Source organism: Alosa alosa, chromosome 8 (genome assembly GCF_017589495.1).
Source record: "Alosa alosa isolate M-15738 ecotype Scorff River chromosome 8, AALO_Geno_1.1, whole genome shotgun sequence".
In the NCBI taxonomy this organism is placed as follows: domain Eukaryota; kingdom Metazoa; phylum Chordata; class Actinopteri; order Clupeiformes; family Clupeidae; genus Alosa; species Alosa alosa.
Genome location: NC_063196.1, coordinates 15,159,465 through 15,187,404, shown reverse-complemented (window position 1 = coordinate 15,187,404; position 27,940 = coordinate 15,159,465). Strand labels below are relative to the sequence as shown.

The 27,940-nt window shown below is 43.0% G+C and overlaps 1 protein-coding gene across 1 annotated transcript in view; it reads left to right on the top strand.

Moving 5' to 3' along the window:
* Window positions 1–1,184: 1,184 nt before the first annotated feature.
* atad2b (ATPase family AAA domain containing 2B) overlaps window positions 1,185–27,940 on the top strand; it is a 95,872-nt gene continuing 69,116 nt past the window's right edge. The window contains exons 1-17 of the mRNA XM_048250580.1: window positions 1,185–1,409; window positions 5,911–6,074; window positions 8,331–8,362; window positions 9,439–9,586; window positions 11,601–11,697; window positions 11,872–12,007; window positions 12,367–12,531; window positions 13,046–13,121; window positions 13,395–13,496; window positions 14,650–14,761; window positions 17,304–17,419; window positions 18,075–18,249; window positions 18,687–18,775; window positions 18,933–19,092; window positions 23,440–23,530; window positions 24,044–24,352; window positions 27,061–27,199. Coding sequence (XP_048106537.1) covers window positions 1,302–1,409; window positions 5,911–6,074; window positions 8,331–8,362; window positions 9,439–9,586; window positions 11,601–11,697; window positions 11,872–12,007; window positions 12,367–12,531; window positions 13,046–13,121; window positions 13,395–13,496; window positions 14,650–14,761; window positions 17,304–17,419; window positions 18,075–18,249; window positions 18,687–18,775; window positions 18,933–19,092; window positions 23,440–23,530; window positions 24,044–24,352; window positions 27,061–27,199 — 2,219 coding nt within the window. The 5' untranslated portion in view covers window positions 1,185–1,301. The remainder of the gene's footprint in view (window positions 1,410–5,910; window positions 6,075–8,330; window positions 8,363–9,438; window positions 9,587–11,600; window positions 11,698–11,871; window positions 12,008–12,366; window positions 12,532–13,045; window positions 13,122–13,394; window positions 13,497–14,649; window positions 14,762–17,303; window positions 17,420–18,074; window positions 18,250–18,686; window positions 18,776–18,932; window positions 19,093–23,439; window positions 23,531–24,043; window positions 24,353–27,060; window positions 27,200–27,940) is intronic.

Below are 27,940 nucleotides of genomic sequence, written 5' to 3'. Positions count from 1 at the left end.
GTTTGGAAGTACAGGCCTATTCTGGAGAAATATGATTGTGTTTCATTACTAAACTGCTGGTGTCTGGCATCCATGATTATTTGTGTGAGTGTCTGTAGCCCAACTGATAGAACAGGGGGCAACACTCCAAAGTAATCTGTTCAAAGATATAGAATATATAGGCCTAACTGGTGACTGAAATTGTACCTGTCAGTGGATTACAGCATCAAATAGGCTAAATTAATAAATCTGAAATAAACTTTAGTCAGACAAATCTCCCCTGCTTGTCTTGGTAATTTCAAAGCCATGGGTTTAGGACAGACTGTTCTGCCATTCTAATGTTACTCGTTATTTTAAAGTTTGATTATTTTGACTAGGCTACTACAAGGCCGTGTAAATAGGCTATGGATATTTCACCAAGACCCATTTTCAGACCGAGTTTTCAGCAATATCATATCGCCACCTAGTGGGGAAGTGACGCTTGCATGACAAGTAGGACTACAGTAGACTACAGATGGTAGCCCAGAAAAGCTGCCCAAATCCGAGATGACCCCTCCCTCCCACATACACACACTGGCACGGTCACTTGGCCTAAGTGATTGTAGAGTTTAACAAATCAATTATTAATCTCTTTAGTTAAATGATAGTTAGGCTACATGACTTGTACTTGAATCAAAAAATACTCCCAATCTTAAATAACGATCACGTGGTGTGGTTATTAGCAACAAGTCGTAGCCTGTGAAGTCCCTCCCCAATTTTACCAAAACAAATGTAGCCTCAACACACGTGGCTCGGTGTAAGCGATCAATATAACGAAACTCTTCTGATCAACCATTTTAAAGACTCGCTGCCGTTTTAAAATGATAAAACATATGCAGAAGCGTATGCTTACCCTTTCTAACATGTTACCTGCACCCAAATCCACTAATTTCACATGTAGGCTATTATTTTTAACTGAGTCAGCCAATTCATAATTTCCACATCATTTGGAACTCTGCAACACGAACACCATTGCTGGGGGCCGCCTGCATTATAATGCAAAACACAATTAACATTTGAATTGGTATTAGGTATTATGTGAATGGTGACTGGCCTGCGTTAAAATAGCATTTTATTGTATAGAATAATATAAGTTTATGGTCAATGTCATTGTTATCGAAGGGATTGGACAGAAAGCGGAAGTGCACAACCAAAAGAGTTCTGTTTGCAAACAGTAGGGGGAGAGAGCGAGAAACAGAAATGGCGGCTCGATAGTATTCTCAGTGAGACAGTAATAGACGCGAGCCTTGATAGAACCGAGAGAAGCAGAGACGAAGAGAATCATGGTGAATACGAGAAAGAGCTCCAAATCCCTGCCATGCAGTCCGTTCATCTCATCCAGGACGAGGTCGTCTGTCAGGAACAACCCCAGTTCGGAAGAACCCAGTCATGTAAGAGCCGGTTTCTTTTCTTCAGTGACCGGTTAGCCCGCTAGCTTATTAGCTGGAATAGAGCTCATGTTTGGCCTGAAGATTGGTGTCTCACTGGTACCTCTTTTGTTCTTGAGTGCCGGTGAAGGATGACACTTGGCAACACCAGCACATAGACGGACAACGCTACAGGTCCCGTAGTGGTCTGGCATATAGTTGCAGTCTCGACTTGCAAATTTGCACAAATAGATTAGCTGACTGGCTAGCGAGCTAGTTTAATGAACACATAGCTAACCCACTAACCTAAGTTCTTTGTGTTGTTTCTTGTTGGCCGGTGGGAACAGCTAGCCGCAATGCTAACTCAGTAGCTCACCGCTGTTTGGTATCAACACACAGCTGACAGCAACGCGTCGCGAACAAAGAAGAAATTATTTGGGTTCTGTGAGTTCTGTGGGTTGCAAGTGTCAGACGCGTCAAAATACAGATGAATCCTGTGTATATCTGTGGGGGAAGGGAGTTAAACAGCCATAGACCCCTTGTGGTTCAAACAGACATCGTGCCTCATTTAGGAAGTTGGACTTAAACTTTTTCGTTGTTGTGGAAAAATAAATCAGTTTGACCACATGCCCTCGCAACATGTTTGTTTTGACGGTCGTTTGTCTTCTTTATCAAGCATTGATTTGAGAATATGTAACATGATTGTTTCAATTGTTTTGTTATTTGAAACGAGTCTGTCGCCACATCGCCATAATGTTTTTGATTGCACATAATGGACTGTACGCTGACATTCGCATGCAGGTGTTCTTAGTACCAAAACTCGGAATAGCACAAATGTATGTTATGCTGTTTTTGGCGTGATGTAAATAACGTCGTATTTAATATTGATGTGTTTCATGAAACGACATTTTTTGAACGTGGGGCATGAACTCGCTTGTTGACATCACTTATAAACAAAAGATAAGTTCAGTCTTGCCTTACAAATCAATCGCTCGTTAGTACGTAAAGTATGGACATCTGTAGCGAAATGAATCAATGATACTTGCTGCCATTTTAATTAACGTTAGATAATGCCATGTTCATGTTGTTATTTCAACACTCGTGGAGTTACTTGTAGCCCATTTAGCAGACCCGTTTATGCGACCTAGGCTACACATGTGATGTGCAGTAAAGAGCACTCCATTGAACCACTGACCTTGGCGTTGATGGTATCACTCTACAGGTTGAGTTCAGTTGCCCGATTGCAAATGGGCTATAGACTGACAAAGTGAGAGAGCCACAGTTACACTGTCTTTATTTGCATGAGGAAAAGATACGTAGTAGTTTGACCAATTGAAGCAGGTAGGCAGGCTTGTGGGGGGAGAAGTGTGTGTGTGTATCAGTGAATGTTTCTGAAAATTCCAAAGGTATGATAGTTGTGAAGTGCAATACATGTCCACTGAAGTCGGTGTTTTTGGAAAGTGGAGACATATCCTATGTGTTTGTTGTTGTGTTGATATGGCAATAGAGTGTGTACTTCAGTGTGTGTTTGCATAGCGTGTAGAACACTCTTTTTTTTGTGTGTGTGTGTGTGTTTACAGTATGAGGTTGTGGGTACCGATTTGCATTGAGCTCAATGAACATCAAACCAGCTAATAGGCTAACTGAAATAACACCATGCCAATCTCTAGGTATGGTGAAGGGTATGTGATGATGTGGGGCTATTTTAATTCCAAAGGCCAAGGTAACTTTATCAGGATGCACAGTATTCTGGATCCATGAAATAACTGGCCTTTAAAAATAAAAATCTGCCTGTCTCTATGTGAATTTAACATAGGGGTGGCAATACTTATGACCCCTGTATTTTAAGGAAGAACATTTATTTATTTATGATACATTATTCATTCACTAAGAAAATTGGTGTCCTTAAAGGTTAGATATTTCCTCATTTTTCACTTAAGGCATTAAGATCAATTTCCAAAAGATGATTTTATATTCCTTTTTTCAGTCAACTTTAGCTTGGGTGCCAACACTTTTGACCATCACTGTACTCTCTCTTTTGCACCACTCCAGGCCAATTAAAAGGGCATCCTATCTCTCTCTGTCAAAATAAATCACTGCACTACATGCTGTCCATTTACCACAGACCATATTTTCCTTGCTGTTTGTCTCTGTTTGTTCTCATCGTTTCTCTTTGTGTCTGAGGGCGTACCCCCAAAGTCCGGTTAATTTGACCAGTGTGATTGCTCCGTACCGTAGCCGGGCACTGTGCGCTTATCTGTGCCCGGTTCCGCTTGAGGAGGTGGACTCGGACACGGTACGGTTGGTCTTCTGGTATTCTAGAACACAGCAGCTCAACCGTGCCTGGGTAAAGTTTGATAGTAGCCTATGCAGTGTGAGTTCCGACCAAGTGTACCGTCCCCAGTGTGAGTATACCCTGAGTTTTGTGGTCTATGGTTGTGAACCTCTCCTGTGGGTGGTAAACCTCTCCTGTGTGTGAGTGTGTAGAGGGGTTGCTTATGAAAAGGGTGAAAGTGTTGGGTGTGCCAGATGACACCTCTGCATGACATGACACCCCTGACCTTATATTCGTCTTAGGGAGGTCCATATCCCTACCAACTCCACGATAACCTCCTATATGACACATTTTGTGTTTATTCAGCAAAATATTTAAATTCATTGCATCACCATTTCAATACATTTCAACATATCAACAATCCCTTCCCTATCAACAACATCTTGACATCATGTCCTCTAATTTGTAAATGGTTCTGATTATCCACCTAGAAGTGTCAATTGATCATGAGCCATATTCTATCTGTTGCCAGATGGTGGTGCTATGCCAAATATGCATCGTAGGCATCATCATTACCATACCAATTAATAACCTGGGAAGTTTGAGCCATGTCAAGCAATGCATTTATCACACATTTCCTGTTTATGTGGCAAGGTATGCAAATTCATCATATCGCCATTTTAACACATTACTACATATCCATCCATATCCATCACCAACATCTCAACACAGTGTTTCCCATATATTGACTTATTTGTGGCGGCTCACCAAATATAAGCATTTACCACCACACAATGATTTTCCTGGTTGTACTAAATTGTGCTTAAATCTGGTTAGCATCATAACCACGCTGTGCTAATTTGTTAAAAACTGTTGTATTCAAGTTAATTCTGCAAACCAACCACCACAAATGGAATTCAATTCTGTGGGAAACACTGCAAAATCATGGATACCAACTTTGACATGAATTGGATCAATCGTCTAGGACAGGGGCTCCCGACCTTTTTTGGCAGGTGACCCTATTTTGATGTCGCACCATGTTTGTTGTAACACCCAGTTGAGAGTGGGACTTTGATTTTCCCCAAATGTCCCAGCAAGCTAATTCGTTTGACTATCTTTGCTCGTGTGGTTGTTTTGCTACTTTGTTTTGGATGTTGATCAAGCATGATTACGTCAACATCAACATAACCCTTTGTAAATAGACGAGGAATTATGGTATGAAGGCATCGACCTAGCCATGCAAATAAATTACTGTTTTACACCATTTACGAGGCTCAAAGTACAGTAGCTCCATACTTCATTGGTAGACTATCGAGGGCCCTGACATTTTTGAAAAAGCACTGGTAGTTTATTTACAAGACGATTTATACAGACAGTACCTTCAGGAAGTTTACTGTTCGCCGCCCTCTTGAATTTAGTCACGATAAGTCAAGCGATGAGTACGAATGAACAGGTATGATAAGGGATCAGATTCCAAAAATAATTCCATGGAAATGCATGGATTCCAGTTGCTGCTACTAGGATTCTAGGGTACTACACAATTTAGTACAGTCTGGAAAATCATTGTGTGGTGGTCGATGTTGATATTGTGGTGAGCCACCACAAATAAGTCTATGTATGGGAAACACTGCATTTAGAACTGTTTTAAACTCTAAAAAAGTGTGAACTCTGCATTCAACATTTGATTACTTAGGTCCCATTATTCTCAATACAGCCTCGCACACCAGTGTCGAACTCTGCCGCCACCTCAGTGTAGATTACGATTTGTGTCTATTTTTGTCGCGCCGACAAAAAAAAATCCATCGTGACAAAATTAACCAACTTCTGTGTGGCCTAGAGATTTGTGTCGCCAGTGTGCAACATTTCCACTTGGGACGTGTTGTCGCTGCCATGTCGCCATCAATGTGCGCACCCCTTAAGCCACCAACAGAGCAGCAAGTGTTTCTAAACTGTCTAAGCATAAGTTGTATTTGCTCAGGATCGTGTGTGTGTGTGTGTGTATGTGTGAGAATAGGTTTTTATACCGCTTGTCAATTTTCAATGTAACAGGGTACCCATTTACCTTGCAGGTGATACCAAGTGTCTCAAACTGATAAAAAGGGTCATTCCTGCATGACACAACAAAGTTGCATAATGCAATACTTAGCGTTCGAAGAAGCTCAGCAGTCATTACATTTGAAACTTTTTATAAGGTTTTTTTTTTAAACTTTTTTTTACTTTTTTTTTATTAACTCTGTGTGTGTGATGCAGAAGGAGGCGAGCAGTGATGTGAGCAGTCCCAGCAGCCCCCGCCTGTCCCCCCCCTCCAAGAGGACGCGGCGTCAGACACGCACCCCCAGCTCCAGTGACACATCACCCAGCCCACAGAGCAAAGAACAGAGAGTCAGCTGGCACGTGCCACACTACTGCACCAGGTGAGGAGAGAGAGACACACACACACGCAGAGAGACACACACACACACACACACACAGACACAGAGACCCACAGCACCCAACACTTAGCCACAGCCATGAGGGGAGAGGACACACACACACACACACACACATTAGCTTCAGAGCTATGCTTCCTACTGCCTCAGGTGAAAGCGCACACAGTAGCTTCACAAACACCTTCTTCAGAGCTGTGCTTTCTATTATCTCAGGTGAAGGGACATGTACGTACACACAGACACACACACACACTGCAGTTCAAAAGTCTGGGGTCACTTAGAAATTTCCAATTTCCATTCCACTCCATTATAGACAGAATACCGGCTGAGATCAGTTGCATTGCTTTTTTAATCAGGGCAGCAGGTTTCAGATTATGTGCTTACATAATTGCAAAAGGGTTTTCCCATGTTTTCTCAGTTAGCCTTTTAAAATGATATCAGATTAAACAGAATGAACCTTTGGAACATTGGATGAATGGTTGCTGACAATGGGCATTTGTATACTTATGTAGATATCGCATTAAAGATTAGCCATTTCTTTCCACAACAGTCATTTCCAACATTAATGATGAAAACAAGGACATTTCTAAGTGACTCCAAACTTTTGAACGGTAGTGTACACTCAGACACATGTATATTAAATGGACCGTCACAAATGCATCAAACACATGCGCACACACACTGATTTGAGACACTTGTTTGTCTCTTTACATGTATGTTGTTTTTCCCCTCGGGGAAGTTGCAGCACAGATGGTAAATAAATTAATAAGATTGTCTCATGGTGATGGATGGAGTTCTGTGAACAGTCAATAAATTAGACTACATATCTTTTTTGGATGTATGGTTTTCTGGGGGTGAATTTAAATCTATTTTTGATGCAACATTAACTTATTGAAGTGCTGTTTGGCAAACAATGGGTCCTGTCTCGACTTTCTGACTCATTTTGAATCGCCTTTGACTGGTTGCTATGGGCATGCACAAACATGTCCTTAAAACAAACCTTAACATTCATTTTTAAAACTGTGCAACTCACCGAGTGGTTAGTGATGTTCGTTAATGTTCCAAAACAAGTAGCGTAGCGAAATACAGTTTTTGTCGTGTTTTATTTGCCATCTTGTAAAATCCCATTGATTTCTGTTGGAAGACTCATTGCTCCTTGATCTCACTGTGCTACCGGAAACGGAAATGTGTCTGTTTATGGTTGTAGTCTTTCCCCCGCGAGACCTTCTTTTATTGTCTTCAGCTTCTTATTGTCTTCAGCTTCAGACTCAAATATTGAGCGGAAGTTTATACACAGTTGAGGTATCTGAAAAAATAGTTCCACAATAGCAAATAACACGCATTGAAATCATACATTGAACGAATCACAACATCAACGAACACCACCACTAACCAGTCGGTGAGTTGCACAGTTTTGAAAACGAACGTTAACGGGTTGTTTTAAGGACATGTTTGTGCATGCCCATAGCCAGCCAGTCCAAGGCAATTCAAAACTAGTCAGAAAGTCGAGACAGGACCCATCGTCAAACTTTCGGTGTCCACCACTCTAGTTCATCCAAAACAAACCAGAAAAGGGACTCAAAGTGCTAAATACCGGAAGTATCCTTTAATGAAAACTTCATTGTGAAACATTGCTTGGGCAAGACACACACACACACACACACACACACACACTCACACAGTTTAAACTCTCTACTCTCTCTATGGTTAACTTCCATACTCCATATTGCACTAGTTAAGTTTATACACAAATGATATGTAAGGGATAACAGGTGCTGAGGTGTTTAGATATATATATATTCAATGGACGAGGCAGAGGCAAACAACGTCATGACGTGAGGCAGGCTACATCTTCTTCACTTTAGCAGGTGGACAAACACCTTCACACAGAAACACACACGCCCCTCATTGGACGCCGCAGGAGCCAGATGATCACTCCACCACACCCCAGATGATCACCCCACCCCATCCCTAGCAGCCAGATGATCACTCCACCACACCCCAGATGATCACCCCACCCCATCCCTAGCAGCCAGATGATCTCTCCACCACCCCTACCCCACTCCACCACACCCCAGATGATCACCCACCCCATCCCTAGCAGCCAGATGATCTCTCCACCACCCCTACCCCACTCCACCACACCCCAGATGATCACCCACCCACCCCATGCCCTGTCCTATGAACCTCTTCACTCATTTGGTTGTTTCTTGTTTATTTATTGTTTTCTTCTGTCTTCAGGTTGTCCTCTGGTGCTCTCCAGAATGGACACAGTAAGTGTTCTTGTTTTTTTTCCCCCTTTCTCTTTCTAACATCACGCCAATGGCTTCCTGATTGTGTAACAGTGGACACTTAAGTCAGAGAAGGAAAGGGCGACACTCTGAGTAAAATGAAAAAACGAAAAGCGATAACGTTTACAAGGCCTTCATCAGATCACATGCGATCTAAAGAAGGCCTTGTAGGCCTAAAACGTTATCGCCTATTAAACGTTTTTTTAATTTACTTGGAGTGTGCGGCACCTTCCTTTTCTGACTTAAGTTATACACACCGGTAGCCAGCACCTCATCTTGGTGTGCGTTACATCTCTCCTCCATAAAGTAACAGTGGACACTGCCACTCTGCCACTATAGGCCCCCTGCATGTGTAAAATAGGGAACCGTTCCAGTGTGTTCCCTTATGTGTAACACTGAACATCGTGCCAATAAGTTCCTGAGTGTGTAATGTTGGGACCCATTTCAGTAAGATTCAGTATAATGTGAATAAGTGTCCATGAAACACTTGACACAGTGCCAGGTAAATCCTTCATTAGTACCAGTGGAGACTGTTTAGTTCCTCTATTTGTACCACTGTGTATGGTGATGCTAAGTTCCTGTGTCAGTAACAGTTGTCATGATGCCAAGTTTCTTTATTTGTACTAGTGGGCACAATGCCAGCACTTTACTGGATGTGCAGAGCTGTGCACAGTTTCACTAAATTCCCTTTTCTCTACTTGGCTTAAGACCACTAAGGTCCATGTGGCACAAAAGGATGTGACTTTGAGAATGTGTAATCCACTTCACAGGACTGATTGAGACTCAATTAGTTGGATCTGATTGCATCTGAAACTCTACTGGTGTCGTTTCTCATTGGATGATTCTGGACTCTAGACTCTTTGGAAGTAGATGTGCAGCCCTACCCCTTTGTTGTTTTTGCTGATTGGATGGGCTTGTAGCCCTCACCTGATTGGAGAACTCTATTTTCCCATCTCTCATCTTTAGTTTATTGCTGAATAGACAATTCTAAAGGCCCACCTCATAGTGGGATGCTGATTGGATAGATATGAAGCTCCGCCTTTTTTGTCTGATTGCAGCGCGTATGAGCCAACGGGAGCGTGGGAGCGGAGATGGAGGAGACGGAGACCACACCCACCTGAACGGGGAGGTGCGGAGCTGTCGCACCAGGAAGAGCACCTTTCAGCACCTCAACCAGAGCTTGCTATTTGACCAGCTCATCAACAGGTAGCACACACACACACTTACACACAGATTTACACACTGACATCAACAAGTAGCATACACATATGCATACACACACACACTTACACACAGACATCAACAGGTAGCATACACATATACACACACACACACACACACTCTCACACACACACACACAATTACACACAGACATCAACAGGTAGCGTACACATATACACACTCACACACACACTCACAAACACTTACACACAGACATCAACAGCCTGACACCGTTCTTCTACCAGTGGAGTGGCACAAGCAGACTTCATTTTGGAAGCTCTCATACAATAAAATGAGTCATTTGGATCTAACTGTTGTCCTGTCTTTGGACTGCATCATATCAGAGATTATGTCTGTCTTTTGATTGGGATTGTGGTAGCTGACAGGAAATGATGGTCGGTGTGTGTAAGAGAGAGAGAGAGTGTGTATGCACTCATCTCTGTGATGGGGGTAGTGATGTGTCAGCTGGTCTGGGACAGATGGCTGGTCAGTGCTGGAGGATTGAAGGCCAGCGTGAAATGCACCAGCCAATCTGCTCCCTTCAGAGGGAAACAAACAGCCCCTTACATGGGTTTCATCATGGCTGCCATACATACAGCTTTCCACTGACGTGTGTGTGTGTGTGTGTGTGTGTGTGTGTTGGATAGATATGAAGCTCCGCTTTTTTGTCTGATTGCAGCTGTATGAGCCAACGGGGAGCGTGGGAGCGGAGATGGAGGAGACGGAGACCACACCCACCTGAGGCAGGGAGGTGCGGAGCTGTCGCACCAGGAAGAGCACCTTTCAGCACCTCAACCAGAGCTTGCTATTTGACCAGCTCATCAACAGGTAGCACACACACACACTTACACACAGATTTACACACTGACATCAACAAGTAGCATACACATATGCATACACACACACACTTACACACAGACATCAACAGGTAGCATACACATATACACACACACACACACACACACTCACACACACACACACACAATACACACAGACATCAACAGGTATGCGTACACATATACACACTCACACACACACTCACAAACACTTACACACAGACATCAACAGCCTGACACCGTTCTTCTACCAGTGGAGTGGCACAAGCAGACTTCATTTTGGAAGCTCTCATACAATAAAATGAGTCATTTGGATCTAACTGTTGTCCTGTCTTTGGACTGCATCATATCAGAGATTATGTCTGTCTTTTGATTGGGATTGTGGTAGCTGACAGGAAATGATGGTCGGTGTGTGTAAGAGAGAGAGAGAGAGTGTGTATGCACTCATCTCTGTGATGGGGGTAGTGATGTGTCAGCTGGTCTGGGACAGATGGCTGGTCAGTGCTGGAGGATTGAAGGCCAGCGTGAAATGCACCAGCCAATCTGCTCCCTTCAGAGGGAAACAAACAGCCCCTTACATGGGTTTCATCATGGCTGCCATACATACAGCTTTCCACTGGCGTGTGTGTGTGTGTGTGTGTGTGTGAGCGAGCAGGGGGCGGTGGGGGCTGCTCTGTATGCAAAAACATGTACAATCTTGTTTTGGAGGGCTGTTGAGTTGGTTAAACAAACATTGTTGAGAGCATACATATGCTACATATATGCATGTGTTCTAATGATGTGTGTTTCTGTGTATGTATATACACAATGTACAGTCTTGATTTTGAGGGCAGTTGAGTGGTGCAGCATGCACTGTCTTCAATGGGTTTCAACGTGATCGAGAACATACATGTACAGCTGTCTAACAGTGTGTGTGTGTGTGTGTGTGTGTGTGTGTGTGTGTGTGGGGCGTACATCCTTCTCCACGAGTTTCAACCTACATGTGTGAATGAAGCTGGGAGGTCTTCTTTTTGGATTTCTTGTCAGTTTTGAATACCTATGTTTAAACAAGAGTTTTTAAATGTGTTGGTGTGTATAAGTTGTGACTTATGTTTAGTTGTGTATGTTTGTTTGTTGAGAAGTGTTGATATGTTTTTCATTGTTGTCTGTTTGTGTGTTTTCAGCACGGCGGAAGCGGTTCTTCAGGAGATGGACAACATCAGCAGCATCCGGCAGAACCGCGAGGTGGAACGTCTTCGCATGTGGACTGACACTGAGCTGGTGGGTTCTGCAACGACTTTAGTAAGCATTTATAATTCACTCCATAAAATTCCTCATAAAAGAATACCATCATAGTGTGCAGGCCTTCAGACCACAGATGGAGCATCTTTGACTGGTTCTAAGGCCGGTACCATGGCTGTTTGATGGTAAATGTTCTGTGTTGGGGTTCTGCAGGAGAACATGGACATGTACTCGCGTGTAAAAAGGAGAAAGTCGATGCGGCGGAACTCGTTCGGGATACAGACTCACCACAAAGCCCTCAGCAAGAAGGAGAGCCCAGCAGAGGATGAGGAGGGGGGGAACACGGGGGGTAGGACACACACACACACACACACACACACACACACACACAAGGACACAGACACACACAGACACAGACACACGATTGCACACACAGACAATTGCACATGTACATGTAATTGCACACACACACACACACAGACAAAACAATTGCACACGTACATAGACACAAACAGAGACATAAAAATTGCCCAAGTACATACACACACACACACACACAGAGACATAAAAATTGCACACACACTTACAAATTGCATTCAATATATAAACACATGCACACTCACACACATATGAATGTACATACATATAAATATAACATTATTACACACACAAACATAACTGATAGATGTTTTTTCCCCTTTCTCATAGAATCCAACGAAGAGGCTGACGACGACGAAGACGAAGATGACGGGGAGGAAGAGGACGATGAAGACGACGAAGGAGACGAGGCAGAAGAGCCTGGCGAAGAAAACGACCGCCCGTATAACCTCAGGCAGCGCAAGACTGTGCAGCGTTACGAGGCGCCCCCTATAGGTAAGTTCCAGAAATACACACCTCTCAGGGGTCGCCGCCAGCGTGACCCCGGGGTCACTGGGAGGTCACCCAAGTTTGAACCGCTTTTATGCACACAAGAATGCTTTTTTTTTTAATGTACTGCACAGCTATTTTTTTTAAGTATATTTTTGGGGGCTTTTTATGCCTTTATTGAGATAGTGGAGATTGACAGGAAGCGAGTGGGAAAGAGTCGGGGTGGGATCCAGAAAGGACCACGGGGCGGGAATCAAACCCGGGTCGCCAGCGTTCGGTGCAGGCGCCCCAGCCAGTCGTGCCACGGCCGGGGCCCTGCACATCTATTTGATCAGGAAGATTATTGCTTCCTTTTAAGTGAGTCTGAATAAAAAAAAAAAAAAAAAAAAAAAGACTTGCGCTGCTTGTACTACTGCTGTGATTGATTTGTTTTTGTTTACACACTGTTTGTTGGTTTACTTTTTGCGGTCCCTCCCCGATCATGCCTGTGTGTCCTTTATGTCTGTCTGTTTGTTTGCAGAGCCCGTGAACAGAAAGCAGAGCACCAACTCCCTGTTTGACACACACAGGTCGCCGGCGCGGAGAAGCCATATCAGGTGGAGGCTTCTTTCTCCTCTCCTCTCCTCTCCTCTTCTCTTCTCACCTAGACGTCTTCTCTGGTGGCATATCCATTATCAGCGTCAGTGTGACCAAGGAGATTAAATGTCTCTGGGGTGTTAAAGAGGAGGGCATTTAAACTGTGTGTGTGTGTGTGTGTGTGTGTGTGTGTGTGTGTGTGCTGGACAGTGTCTGGCTTTGAGAAGGAGCAGACCTAAATGTCTTTGTTGGTGAAAGCACTTCAAATGTGCTTTTGTGTTTTGTCCTCTCAGGATTAAGAAGCATGCCATCCACAGCAGTGACACCACCTCCTCCTCAGACGAGGAGCGCTTTGAGAGGAGGAAGAGCAAAAGCATGTCCCGTGCACGCAACAGGTGAAACACACATGCACGCACTCACACAGACAGACACACACACAATTAAGATGTTATACAAAATTCAGCAAAAAACAGCAAAACTCCTCTCAATGCACCCCACATATTCAGTGATGTCTTGAGAAAATCCTTTTTTTTTTTTGTAACTCACAAAGTCCTTAGTGTTATTAGTATGGGATGTCAAAGTAATAGTTGAGAGGACTCCCAGTCCTAACTCTCTATGACCAAACAAATAGGAAGAACACAAAAGGAGTCTTTCTCTGAGGTTAGGAGTTCTTGCTTTTCTAAAAAAGTTGGTCTCTCCAGCTTTAGGAATAGAATTAAGAGGGGGAAAAAAACCATTAAATCAGAAACTTTAATTGTGCCTGGGGGAACTACTCTTCGTGGGAACATAAAATGCTCAGTGAAATCTGGCTCAGGTTTATATGGAATAAATACGTTGCTATTGTACTTGGCAGCCATTGTTAACCAGAGGTAACAAAATGTAGGATAGGATTCAGGGGCTTCAGCACTCGCTTCTAAAACCTTCTTATGGGGGCTTGTTGTGGTTTGTGGTCTGATAACAGGCTTGTGCAATGACAGTGAAGGAAGTATAATTTGTGAATGACTCTTAAATAAAAGGCGTTGAGGCATTACACAAGTGTGTGTGTGTGTGTATGTGTGTGTATGTAAACAGACTACATGTGGTGGAAGGCCGAGGTGTGTTTCATTTGCTAACTCAGTTTAACTGAGATCCTGCTATGGTGTGGTGCGGTTAGTGTGGGAGGGGTTGCTGGGAGCAGGGGCACTGTGGGCCTTTGTGGAATGAGTGCTTCGCTAAGTAGTAAACAAGTGAACGATCTGACATTGGTATGCTTACTCAGTTAACACGCTTGCACACTCTCTTGTGCCAACTGAAAAGCATTTTTTTATATATATATATATATATATATATATATATATATATATATATATATATATATATTTATTTATTTATTTATTTATTTTTAATGTTTGAACAACACCCATATTTTCACACCTATTGACACACCTACTCTCTGGTGGCTTGAGTTAAATGGTTTCTTTTCCTTTGAATTTTGGAGTTTAGTTTGTGTAGTGTATGCATTTGATGGAGCAGTGTGACTTATATTGTCTGTGTGTGTGTTGTCCTTAGGTGTCTACCAATGAACCTGCGTGGTGACGACCTGACCAGTGGGGTGCTGAGGGATCGGGCCAAAGTGGGCGCTAGCCTGGCAGACGTGGACCCCATGAACATAGACTCTTCCGTAAGTATGCAGTATGGAAAAATAGTACATGAACATAGACTCTTCCGTAAGTGTGCAGTATGGAAAAATAGTACATGTACAGATGGAATATTCATTTATCCCAAGGGAAATGTAGGCATCCAGTAGCTTTTGTATAAGTATAAGTATACAGTATATACTCCTTGATCCTGTGAGGGAAATTTGGTCTCTGCATTTAACCCAATCGGTAAATTAGTGAAACACACTCAGCACACAGTGAACACACAGTGAGGTGAAGCACACACTAATCCCGACGCAGTGAGTTGCCTGCAACAACAGCGGCGCTCGGGGAGCAGTGAGGGGTTAGGTGCCTTGCTCAAGGGCACTTCAGCCGTGGAAATGCATGGATTCCAGTTGCTTCCAGTAGCAACAACTGGAATACATGCATTTCCACGGAATTATTTTTGGAATCTGATCCCTTATCATACCTGTTCATTCGTACTTGTCGCCTGCCGCTCTTATCGTGACTAAATTCAAGATGGCGTCGAACGGTAAAATTCCTTAAGGTACTGTCTGTATAAATGGTCTTGTAAGTAAACTACCAGTGCTTTTTCAAAGTTCTTAATGTCTCGTTTTAAATGTCAAGGCCCTGGGAAGTCTACCAATGAAGTATGGAGCTACTTTGAGCCTCGTAAATTGTGTAAAACAGTGATTTATTTGCATGGCTAGGCCGATGCCCGAGGCACCCCCATCAAAAAACTGGGTAACACTTTATTTTAATGTGTTGCTGTTACAGTGTACCTACCTAATTAGGTACAGTGGTACAACCTGTGTAACAACATGTATTATCAGGTACTATCATTGTACTTGCATTATGTATTTGTGGGTACCTACATATAGTTGTTACATTGTAATACTGAGTGCTTTTACAAAACTTTGCCAATTTGCCTAAATTTTCATCAGAGGCAAAGAGCTGACCTGAGACCTGCTGGATGGGGTAAATCTGGTCATGATAGATTTGATACACAAACCATTCTTAGCTCCAGTCAAGGCCTCGTTGTCTTCAGTGTACATGTAACAGCTGTGCTGCTACAACCTTGTTACTCTTTGATACAGTAGAATAAACCTATTAAGTGTACCAGTTAATTACTTACATGTACATATGACATGTATGTTATGTCTTCGATGTCTTGGAACAGGTCTACTAATTCACTACATAGTACATATATCAACTGTGTTGGTACACACTTATTGCTCTTTGATACAGTGGCATAAACCCATTAAAATGAAGTGTACCAGTTAAGTACTTACTATTACATGTATGTTGTGTCATTGGTGTCTTGGAACATGTCTGCCATTACCCTACATACTGTAGTACATGTATCAACTGTGTTGGTACACATTTATTACTCTTTTGATACAGTGGAATAAACCCATTAAAATAAAGTGTACCAGTTAAGTACTTACATGTACATATGCATCCTGTCAATGATGTCATGCATCCTGTAATTGATGTGTTGAAATGTGTCTGCTGTTACACCACACAGTACATGTGAATTAGTAGACCTGTTCCAAGACATCGAAGACACAACATACATGTCATATGTACATGTAAGTAATTAACTGGTACACTTACATGTAATAGGTTTATTCCACTGTATCAAAGAGTAACAAGGTTGTAGCAGCACAGCTGTTACATGTACACTGAAGACAATGAGGCCTTGACTGGAGCTAAGAATGGTTTGTATATCAAATCTATCATGACCAGATTTACCCCATCCAACAGGTCTCAGGTCAGCTCTTTGCCTCTGATGAAAATTTAGGCAAATTGGCAAAGTTTTGTAAAAGCACTCAGTATTACAATGTAACAACTATATGTAGGTACCCACAAATACATAATGCAAGTACAATGATGGTACCTGATAGTACATGTTGTACCACTGTACCTAATTAGGTAGGTACACTGTAAAAGCGACACATTAAAATAAAGTGTTACCAAAAACTGTTGGTAGCATTGGCTAACTAGCGTCAGATTTCTGAGTGCAGGGGACAAGCCGAGATGAGCTATGAGACATACGTTCACACTCGGTATCATGTTTCAACACACTTTAGGGCAATATCACACCGGAATTCTCCTTTAACACACACATACAGAACAAATAAAACCACCACACTGTAAGAATAGAAATACAAATAGTAGTAGTAGAGTGTAGTATCTAGTAATATCGTATTTGTAGTTGTACATGGTATCTAAAAATCGTAGTACTAAGTATGTAGTAGTCATGACAGTATTTGAAGAGTTTGGTTCCAGAACGCCATAAATCCATTTTTGAAAACGTTAATAAGTCATGTTATTTAATTGGGTATTTCAGGTAATATCAATAAAATTGCAGTTCTGTTGTTTTGATTGAGTAAAGATACATTAAGTAATAATAGCCATTTACATTTCCACTGAAATTACTTGAAAAACAAAATGGAGAATATAGTGCTTTGGAGCCAAACTCTTCATTTCATATGTAGCAGTATGTAGTAGTAAAATGAAAAGTGAACCATATTAATAGATAACATTTCTCTGTGAATGTAGGTGAGGTTCGACAGTGTTGGCGGTCTGGAGCACCACATTCGGGCGCTGAAGGAGATGGTGGTGTTCCCCCTGCTCTATCCCGAGGTGTTCGAGAAGTTCAAGATTCAGCCCCCGAGGTGAGGCGACACGCACCTCTCGTGATTTTAGTCACAGCCCCCTGAAATCCACTTTAGCCCTTTATTGACCGTTTCAAGAGTTCCCATAGGGCATTGTTTTTGTTTTTCTTGTTGAAAGGGTCTATGGCACTGTGTTTACTGAAATAAAACTTTATATCACCACACAGAGGACTGTACTGAGGTTATGGACAGGATGGTATTTTTGGCCAAGTACTAATGGATATACAGTGCTAATCTGGCTGCTAGATTTATGAATATTGCTGTAATGTCCTTCAGTCGCTTTGCTGCTCCAGAATTTTTCCTCTGGGGATGCAGCCCCACAAGGACCACATAAATCAAACAGATTAAAGAACAAATGTTATTATTTGTTATTGTGATATTTAGTCAAGATTATGTTTTTGTCATTGAAAACATTGAAAAGTATCTCTCGGGAATCGAAACGTTAGTCACTGTTATGCACCTTAAAAATAGAAAAATAGTATAAATTAAGAAGACATCTGTGCTGCACTGGCATCTTTTTACTTTTCTCTCTCTCTCTCTCTCTCTCTCTCTCTCTCTCTCTCTCTCTCTCTCTCTCCCTCTCCCTCCCTCTCGTCTCCTTTCCTTCTCTCTTTCTTCTCTGTCATCCTTCTCTCTCTCTCTCTCCCTCCTGTAGGGGTTGTCTGTTTTACGGTCCTCCAGGCACAGGGAAGACTCTGGTGGCTCGGGCGCTGGCCAACGAGTGTAGCCACGGTGATAGGAAAGTGTCGTTCTTCATGAGGAAAGGAGCCGACTGCCTCAGCAAATGGGTGGGAGAGTCCGAGAGACAGCTCCGCCTACTTTTTGACCAGGTGAAAACACGTGGCCACACCCACCACATGTGCCCTGTCTCCATGGAGAGATCAAATGAGGTCTTCAGCTCATGTCAACTAACGCAGTTCTCCTCTCCTGTCCTCTTCTGTTTTCTCCTGTTCTCTTCTATCCTCCTCTCCTCTCTCCTATTTTCTCTCTCTCTCTCCTCTCTCCTATTCTCTTCGCTCCTCTCTCCTCCCCTCTCTCCTCTCCTCTCTCCGCTCCTCTCTCCTATTCTCTCTCCTCTCCTCTCTCCCCTCCTCTCTCCTATTCTCTTCGATCTCTCCTCTCCGCTCCTCTCTCCTCTCTCTCCTCCTCTCTTCTCTCCTCTATTCTCTCCTGTTTTCTCTCCTCTCCTCTCTCCTATTTGCTTCACTCTCTCCTCTCCTCTCCTCTCTCCTATTTGCTTCACTCTCTCCTCTCCTCTCTTCTCCAGGCCTACCTCATGAGGCCCTCGATCATCTTCTTTGATGAGATTGATGGTCTCGCCCCGGTGCGGTCCAGCAGGCAGGACCAAATTCACAGGTAACTCTCTCTCATTCACACACACACACACACACACAAATGTTACTCTTCTCAGAGTAAACTTTACACTTTGCTGTGTTATTGCACTTTGCTGTGCAATAACCTTCCACTTTGTTTACCACTTTTTCTTCCTGTGTGTGTGTGTGTGTGTGTGTAGTTCCATAGTGTCTACCCTGCTGGCATTGATGGACGGGCTGGATAGCCGTGGAGAGATAGTGGTCATCGGTGCTACCAACAGAATCGACTCTATCGACCCAGCCCTCAGGAGGCCCGGCCGCTTCGACCGGGAGTTCCTCTTCAATCTGCCCGACAAGAAGGTCTTCACACACACACACACACACATACATAGACCGACAGTTTTAATCAGGCCCAACAAAAAGCCCTGTACAGGCACAGCTGTTGTAAAGCCACTTCTCAAGAAGAATAACCTGGATGCCTCCATGCGAAACAATTACAGGCCCATATCCAATCTACCTTTTATTGGCAAAATTATTAAAAAAGTAGTCTTTAATCAATTAACCACCTTCCTAACATCAAAAGGGTATTTTGATTACTTTCAGTCTGGTTTTCGGGCAAATCACAGCACTGAAACAGCTCTCATTAAAGTTTCCAATGATATACGCCTAAACACAGATTCAGGTAAAACATCAGTGCTAGTGCTACTGCTACTACCTTAGTGCAGCATTTGGCACTGTTGATCACAATATTTTACTACACAGACTAGAACACTGGGTTGGATTTACAGGCATAGGTATCAGCTGGCTAAAATCATATCTACAAGAAAGGAGCTTCTTTGTTGCCATCGGAAACTGTACCTTAACACCACCGTCCTTGACCTGTGGTGTTCCCCAGGGGTCGATCTTAGGGCCACTATTATTCAACCTCTATATGCTCCCACTTGGACAAATCATCCAAAATAACTTGATTTCATATCATAGCTATGCAGATGACACACAAATTTACTTAGCTCTGTCACCAAACGACTATGGTCCTCTTGAATCTATGTGTCAGTGTATAGAACAAATCAACACCTGGATGTCTCAAAATTTTCTTCAGCTGAACAAAGAAAAAACGGAAGTAATTATATTTGGTAAAAAGGAGGAAAGACTTAGGGTTGCCACTCTCCTTGACACAAAAGGGTTGAAGGCAAAGGATACAGTTAAAAATCTTGGTGTATTAATTGACAGTGATCTAAATTTCGACAGCCACATGAAAGCGACAACTAAATCAGCTTTTTACCACCTCAAAAATATTGCCAGACTCAGAGGGCTGATGTCAAAATATGACTTAAATGCATGAGTGAGTTTTTCTATCTCCAGCAGGGTTGATTACTGCAATGGACTGTTCACAGGCCTTCCTAAAAAGACTATTAAACAGCTTCAGATGATACAAGATGCAGCAGCTAGGATTCTAACAAAAACTAAAAGAACTGACCACATTACTCCAATTCTTAAGTCCTTTCACTGGCTTCCAGTAAGTCACAGAATTGACTTTAAAGCTCTATTGCTTGTTTATAAATCAGTAAATGGAGCAGGACCTAAATACCTGTCAGACATGCTTCAGCAGTACACACCTTCTCGTCCTCTCAGGTCCCAGGTGAAAAACCCTGCTAGTAAAACCTACTGTTAAAACTAAACATGGTGAAGCAGCTTTTAGCTGCTATGCGGCTCAGCTGTGGAATCAACTTTCAGATGACATCAAAAAGGCCCCAACTGTAGCCAGTTTTAAATCTAGACTTAAGACCAAACTGTTCTCAGATGCTTTCTGCTAACTGTGCCGAGTTACAAATTCTGAATCTGCCTTTATTCTACTTTATCTTTTATTACTTTTTTTTACTACTTTTGCCTTTGTTTTTTGCTTACTAATTATCCTTTATTTTTAAATTATTTTACCTTGTGTTTTATGTTTTCTTTTTATTATGATCTTTACCTTTTAACTATTCTTTGACTATATTGCCTTTCTATGCTTTTTATTTGTTATTATTGTTTGGTTTTGTTTATGTAAAGCACATTGAATGACCTGTGTATGAAATGCGCTATATAAATAACTTGACTTGACTTGACTTGACTTGACATATACTCATGCACACATTCACATTCATACACACACATACACAAACCCATAAGGAAGCAGTCAGGAAGCCAGCCTTCTTTGATCGAGAGTTCCTTCTCAGTCTATCCGATAAGAAGGTCTGATGGTACCCTTCAGCCTTCCGTCAGTCATGAATTTTATACACACACAACACACACATATATACACATACAGTTTATTTTTAGTCTGCACAGCGCACACACACACACACACACACACACACACACACACACACACACACACACACACACACACACACACTTTCTCTTTTGCTTTCTCTCTCTGCACACACAGGCTACACACACACACACACACACACAACATTGAAATGTCTAGACATGTGCAAATGTCGACCACAAATACATCTTCTACCTACTTCACAAAATGCCACATGCCACAGGTGCTCTTCAGCTGTCCAGACAGGATGTACACACACACACACACACACACACACACACACACACACAGAGTCAGGGGAAGCAGCTGTGAATTGAAACCTCCTCCCCTACTCACCCTGTGGCATGTCCAGACCTGTATGTTTTCTTTCTTTGTGTACGGGTGTTCCCCAGGGGTCGATCTTAGGGTCACTATTATTCAACCTCTATATGCTCCCACTTGGACAAATCATCCAAAATAACTTGATTTCATATCATAGCTATGCAGATGACACACAAATTTACTTAGCTCGGTCACCAAACGACTATGGTCCTCTTGAATCTATGTGTCAGTGTATAGAACTCACCCTGTGGCATGTCCAGACCTGTATGTTTTCTTTCTTTGTGTACGGGTCTCTGGCTGCCAATCACCAGCTCCTCTGGTCTCTTTCCCCTTTCTCTCCTTGGCTTCTCTGTCTCCACCCCATTCCTCTCTCTCTCTGTTGTCTGATCTTTCTTTCTCTCTTCCCCATCTCTCTCATTCTCCCTCTTTTCTCCCCCTTCATCCCATCTCTCTCTCTCTCTCTCTCTCTCGCTTTATCTTGAAGTTTTTGAGTGTCTGAGGTGGAGGTGGGGGGTGTTGCTGTGTGAGGTTGGAGAAGATGGTTCTTTGAGTGTAATGGAGTGATGTAGAGAGGTGGGGATTGTTATTTGTTTGTTGTTGTTTTGTTTCTGGAGGTGGGGATTGTTATTTGTTTGTTGTTGTTTTGTTTCTGGAGGTGGGGATTGTGCATATGTGGTGTATCAGTGTAACCATGTACGATTTTTAGACAATGGTCATATACATTCAGGGTTTCCCGCAGGAAATGTGTTAGTCAAGGTGGTAGGTCGTCCGACCGGGGGTAGGGGGTTTATCGATTGCCGTCTGACCAGGGGGGTGTGGTGTTATGGTGTTGGTCCGACTGGTGGTGGATGCTGGCTGGTGTCTTGTTTGTGCGATACACTACAGACTCTGTACATTTAATAATTATTTCTTAAACACTACATATTAAATAAATAACCAGCTTCTCAAAATAACAGTTAACAAAGTAATAACACCAAGCAAACTATACAACAGTATACAAATGTTTGAACTGGAGCAAAACAATGCATGAATGTCACATGAAACACAATTATATTGACCATATTGGACAACTGCCTTATCATAGGCATGTTATGCATGCATGCATGACATGAAAAGTATAAGTATAAGTAAGTATATATACTTTTTTGATCCCGTGAGGGAAATTTGGTCTCTGCATTTAACCCAATCGGTAAATTAGTGAAACACAAACAGCACACAGTGAACACACAGTGAGGTGAAGCACACACTAATCCCGGGCGCAGTGAGCTGCCTGCTACTTGGCGTTAGGGGAGCAGTGAGGGGTTAGGTGCCTTGCTCAAGGGCACTTCAGCCCCGACCCACTGGTCGGGCTCGAACCGCAACCCTCGGTTACAAGTCCAGAGTGCTAACCAGTGGGCCCACGGCTGAAGTGCCCTTGAGCAAGGCACCTAACCCCTCACTGCTCCCCGAGCGTCGCCATTATGAGTTTTAGTATAATTTGTATTTTAGTATATTCTTTATCTTCTACAGTCCTTATTGCTTAGTTGTGTTTTTTTTTATATTATATACTTTTAATTGCTTTTTCTGTGAATGTTAGTGAATGTGTGTATGTTGTCTGTATGCTACTGTGACCTTGAATTTCCCCTAGGGATCAATAAAGTATCTATCTATCGATGGATGGATGGATCGATCGATCGATTATAAAAACTGATTATTTTTCGATTCATGGCACGTTTCTTATTATTTTTTTAATGCGTTCTGTGGAGAAGGGAGACTGGCGTTGGTCACGGTTTGGAAGGAAAGGGAGAAAACTGGACAGAGTAACACGGTGGACTACTTTATTTATTTTTTTTTGACTACATAGTTAAGGCGGCAGGCCTGTTTTGCCAAGGCGGCCGCCTTGACTGCAAAGTGCTGCGGGAAACCCTGTACATTGGCTCCCAAAGACTGGGTCGCGATCCACAGGTGGAAAAAAAGTTTGGGAAACACTGGCCTAAATAATTAAGTTTATGACCATCTGTCTCTCTCTCTCCCCCTCTCTCTCTCTCCTCTCTCTCTCTCTCTCTCTCTCTCTCTCTCTCTCTCTCTCTCTCCAGGCTCGTAAGCACATTCTGGAGATCCACACACGAGACTGGAGTCCTCGGCTGGCTGAGTCCTTTGTGGAGGAGCTGGCGGAGACCTGTGTTGGTAAGAGCCCAGGCCCACTCATGACCATGCCTGTTTCCACTGACCGCCTGTTTGTGGAGCACATGACCATTGGGCCAAGTGTAGTCAGCGCTTATTGGTATAGACAGGCATCCACAATACAGATGAGTCCTGACTAACAACATGTGTCTCATACACACACATTTTAGTCCAGTCTTTGGGATGAAATACACATGTCTGTTTCTGTGTGTGTGTGTCTGCACTGTGATTTCTGATCTTCATATGTGTGCATGTGTCTATCCATGGGTGTGCATGTGTGTGTGTGTGTGTGTGTGTCTGCACTGTCATTTCTGATCTTCATATGTGTGCATGTGTCTGTCTATCCATGTGTCTGTCCATAGGTGGGTGTGTGTGTGTGTTCCCCCTGCATGTAACCATTGTGCTAATCTGTGTGTGTGTGTGTGTGTGTGTGTGTGTGTGTGTGTGTGTGTGTGTGTGTGTGTGTGTGTGTGTGTGTGTGTGTGTGTGTGTGTGTGTGTGTGTTATGTCTCCCAGGTTACTGCGGTGCTGATCTCCGAGCGTTGTGTACGGAGGCAGCCCTGGCAGCTCTGCGGCGGCGATACCCTCAGATCTACGGCTCCAGTGCGACGGGCCGCCGCTACCAGCTGGACGTGGGCTCCATCGTGCTGGGGCCGGGTGACTTCGGCCGCGCCCTGCGTGCCATCGTGCCTGCGGGGCAGAGGGCACTGGCGCCGCCTGGCAGGGCACTGCCCTCTCTACTGCGCCCCCTGCTGGAGGGAGGACTGCAGACGGCCCTCGGGGGCCTGCTCAGGGTGTTTCCACACGCAGAGAGACACACACACGGTAAGGAGGTGTGTGTGTGTGAGTGGTATGGCTAATATTTTATGGACGACAGTCGAACACCTATGTGTTAACATTTAGAGCTGCATTAGGTGGACTAGTGCTACCATTCCAGGTGCTTTTGAGAGTTCTGTCGAGCTATTTTGGAATTCTCATGTAGAACTTTTGCAGTGTTCGTCACACTTTTGGACTGTTTTAAACTGCTGTTGTTTGGTGGACCTCCGGGGATGGTGTTTTGGGCCTCCGTAGATAAGACAGGGATTTACTCTGCCTAAAGACTCCCTTTGGGAGCACAATCCTTTGTCCACTAATAACTTCAATTTACTGCCCTGGCCCAGCAGAGAACAACAGGAGGTATTGCTCTAATAAGTCACTACACACACACACACACACACACACACACACACACACACACACACAATAAACTGACGCACACACTCACTAAACTGACACACACACTCACTAAACTGACGCACACACTCACTTCACTGACGCACACTCAAAAACACTAACAGTGTACTCAAAAAACTGACACACACACTCACTAAACTGACACACACACTCACTAAACTGACACACACACTCACTAAACTGACACACACACTCACTAAACTGACACACACACTCACTAAACTGACACACACACTCACTAAACTGACACACACACTCACTAAACTGACACACACACTCACTAAACTGACACACACACTCACTAAACTGACACACACACTCACTAAACTGACACACACACTCACTAAACTGACACACACACTCACTAAACTGACACACACACTCACTAAACTGACACACACACTCACTAAACTGACACACACACTCACTAAACTGACACACACACTCACTAAACTGACACACACACTCACTAAACTGACACACACACTCACTAAACTGACACACACACTCACTAAACTGACACACACACACAATAGGCCTGACACACTCTTAAACTGACACACACACTCACTAAACGGCGCACACACTCACTAAACTGACACACACACTCACTCACACACAATAAACTAAACTGACACACTCACTAAACTGCACACACACACACTAAACTGACGCACACACTCACTTCACTGACGCACACTCAAAAACACTAACAGTGTACTCAAAACCACACTCACCCACAGCCAAAAACCCACTCATATGTGTTTACATACCCACCACATACATATGCATACCTAACACAGACCTTCAACCCTCACACCCCCACACCCACCCGCCCGGACCAATTCCCTCTGAAATGGGGGTTAAGTTTAGATGAGGGACTCTGCAAAGGCCTGTGTCTTAGTCACGGGTTTGTGGGCATGCTCTTAATGAGTGGGACATCTGAAGGAGTTTTGATTTCCCCTCTGGTTCTTAAGTCTCTCTCTGCACACTGCGTGGCTCAATTAGATATCTGCAGGCGCACTTACAAAGTGAGTACTAGCGTTTACATTCTTACGCAAGAGTGAGAATTGTGCAAGAACTGTGCAAGTTCCACATCATGAATTAGAAAATATATGTTCTTATTGCTCACATCTGATTGCAGGTAGTGAAGTTCATGTGATGGATTATGAAAGGTCCCAAATAAATGAGGCCGAGAGAGAGACTGTCATTTAGATTTTTTGCATTTTTAGATTTGCTCTGTCAGTCCTCCTTCCCAAAAGCCTCCATCTGAATGCTGGCAATCTGATATTTCCGGAAGTTAATTAAGTAGAGCTTCATTATAGCCAAAGAGCTTCTTGAAAGCCAACGCCTCAGGCAGGGATGAGGAGCGGATTTCGTGCCGCCCAGACAAGCAAACATTACTTTGGATTATTGGGAGGGTGGGGGTGGAATAGTCGTTATTGTTTTACAATAACTGTTAACTGTTGCATTGCCTCTTACTGTGGGGGATGAAGAGAACATGCCATAATGAAGAGCTTTCCCTTAAGGTGCACCACATTCAATGACATAATTTTAATTAAACAAAAAGTCGGATATACCGGTACTGCAGGGTTTAAAATATTGAAAATTGCTCTTATAATAAATAATGTCTACATAAAAAAAAAAAAAAAAAAAATATATATATATATATATATATATATATATATATATATATATTATGATGGGATATAAATATGATATGGAATGTTTATAGCCTATATGTAAAAGAGGAAGTTTTTAGTAGGGCAGGCCAGGGGGAAGATTAGGGCAGGCCAGGGGGGTTTAGTTCATGTGCGCGTTCAGGGTGGATATGGCTCTGGGAAAGAAGCTGTCCCTGAGTCTGTTTGTCCGGGCTGTGATGCATCTGAAGCGTCTTCCAGAGGACAACAGGTCGAACAAGGTGGAAACCTGGGTAGGAATGGTCTTCTGCAATATTGTTAGCTCTGCTAAGGCAGCGGCAGATGAAGAGGCATCTTGTTCAACTGCCATTCTATCCCCATTTCGGCAAACAGCATTGTAACATGGCCGTTGTATTGCATCAGTTCTATATTTTAATTAAAGTCCTTTAGTTGTATAACTGTTCCATGTCATCAATAGTAGTTGTTTTGTTGTAGTTCCACATCTTGTCCTGCAGACCGCCGTTATTTAATGGTATTGACATTTACCGGTAATGTTGTTGTAACATTATGTTATTTGTGATGTCATTTACCTGCGTAGACATGGTAGACGATGACCTATGACCTTTGTTTGCCTTTGTGTTTGTGTGTCTGTCCTCTCAGCAAACTCAGACAATCAGTTTCTGGAGGAGGACTTCTACAGTGATGAGGAAGACACAGCAGCCCCCTCCATCTATGATGTCCTTACAGCATCTCCAAAAAAACACCAGCCCCCACAAAAACCCTTCCTGCATTTTACCACGTGAGTTTTAGAGACACACACACACACACACACACACACACACACACACACACACACACACAGCACTCCATTCCTTATGTATTTAAGACAAAAAGAGATCTATGGTCATATAGGGTTCAACCCATGAAATGCTGCCATCTTCTGGACAGTTTTACAATCAGCCTTTTTTTTTTAACTATGGGTTAGCGTATGTTCATGTGGCAGCATCTATCCTTGTTATCTCCTTTTAAAGATGCACTCCAGCCATTGATTAATCCCTTGAAACTCATCTTCGTCTCGAAAAGATACATATTCATAATTTTTCATCCAAAAACTCCCTTATAGGTACACTATGCAGGCTTTTTAGCTTATTATGCAAGTTATGCAAGCTTAATTTACATACCTTCATTTAACAGCTTCAGAGTCATTGGAATGGTTATATGACTTTTTTCGGATTGAATGGTGGCCGTCTCGCTTCCCCCTAACACCTGTGAGCGGAAAAACCACCCTTGCAACTGTGGGCTGGTGGCCTCAGTGTCAGGAAGTATCACGAGTGTAACAAATTGCTTTACTGCATTCAAATACACATACACGCCAGGCACCGGCTAGAAAAAGGTAGCGATGGAGTTTCTCAGACATTCGTCATGACCGAGCCAGCGAAAAAGAATCAAAAACCGAGAAAACCGTAAGGAAATTGCCAATAGTGCATAGTTTACCTTTAATGGCTTTGAAACGGCTTGTATGCGTCTTTACTCCATCTGC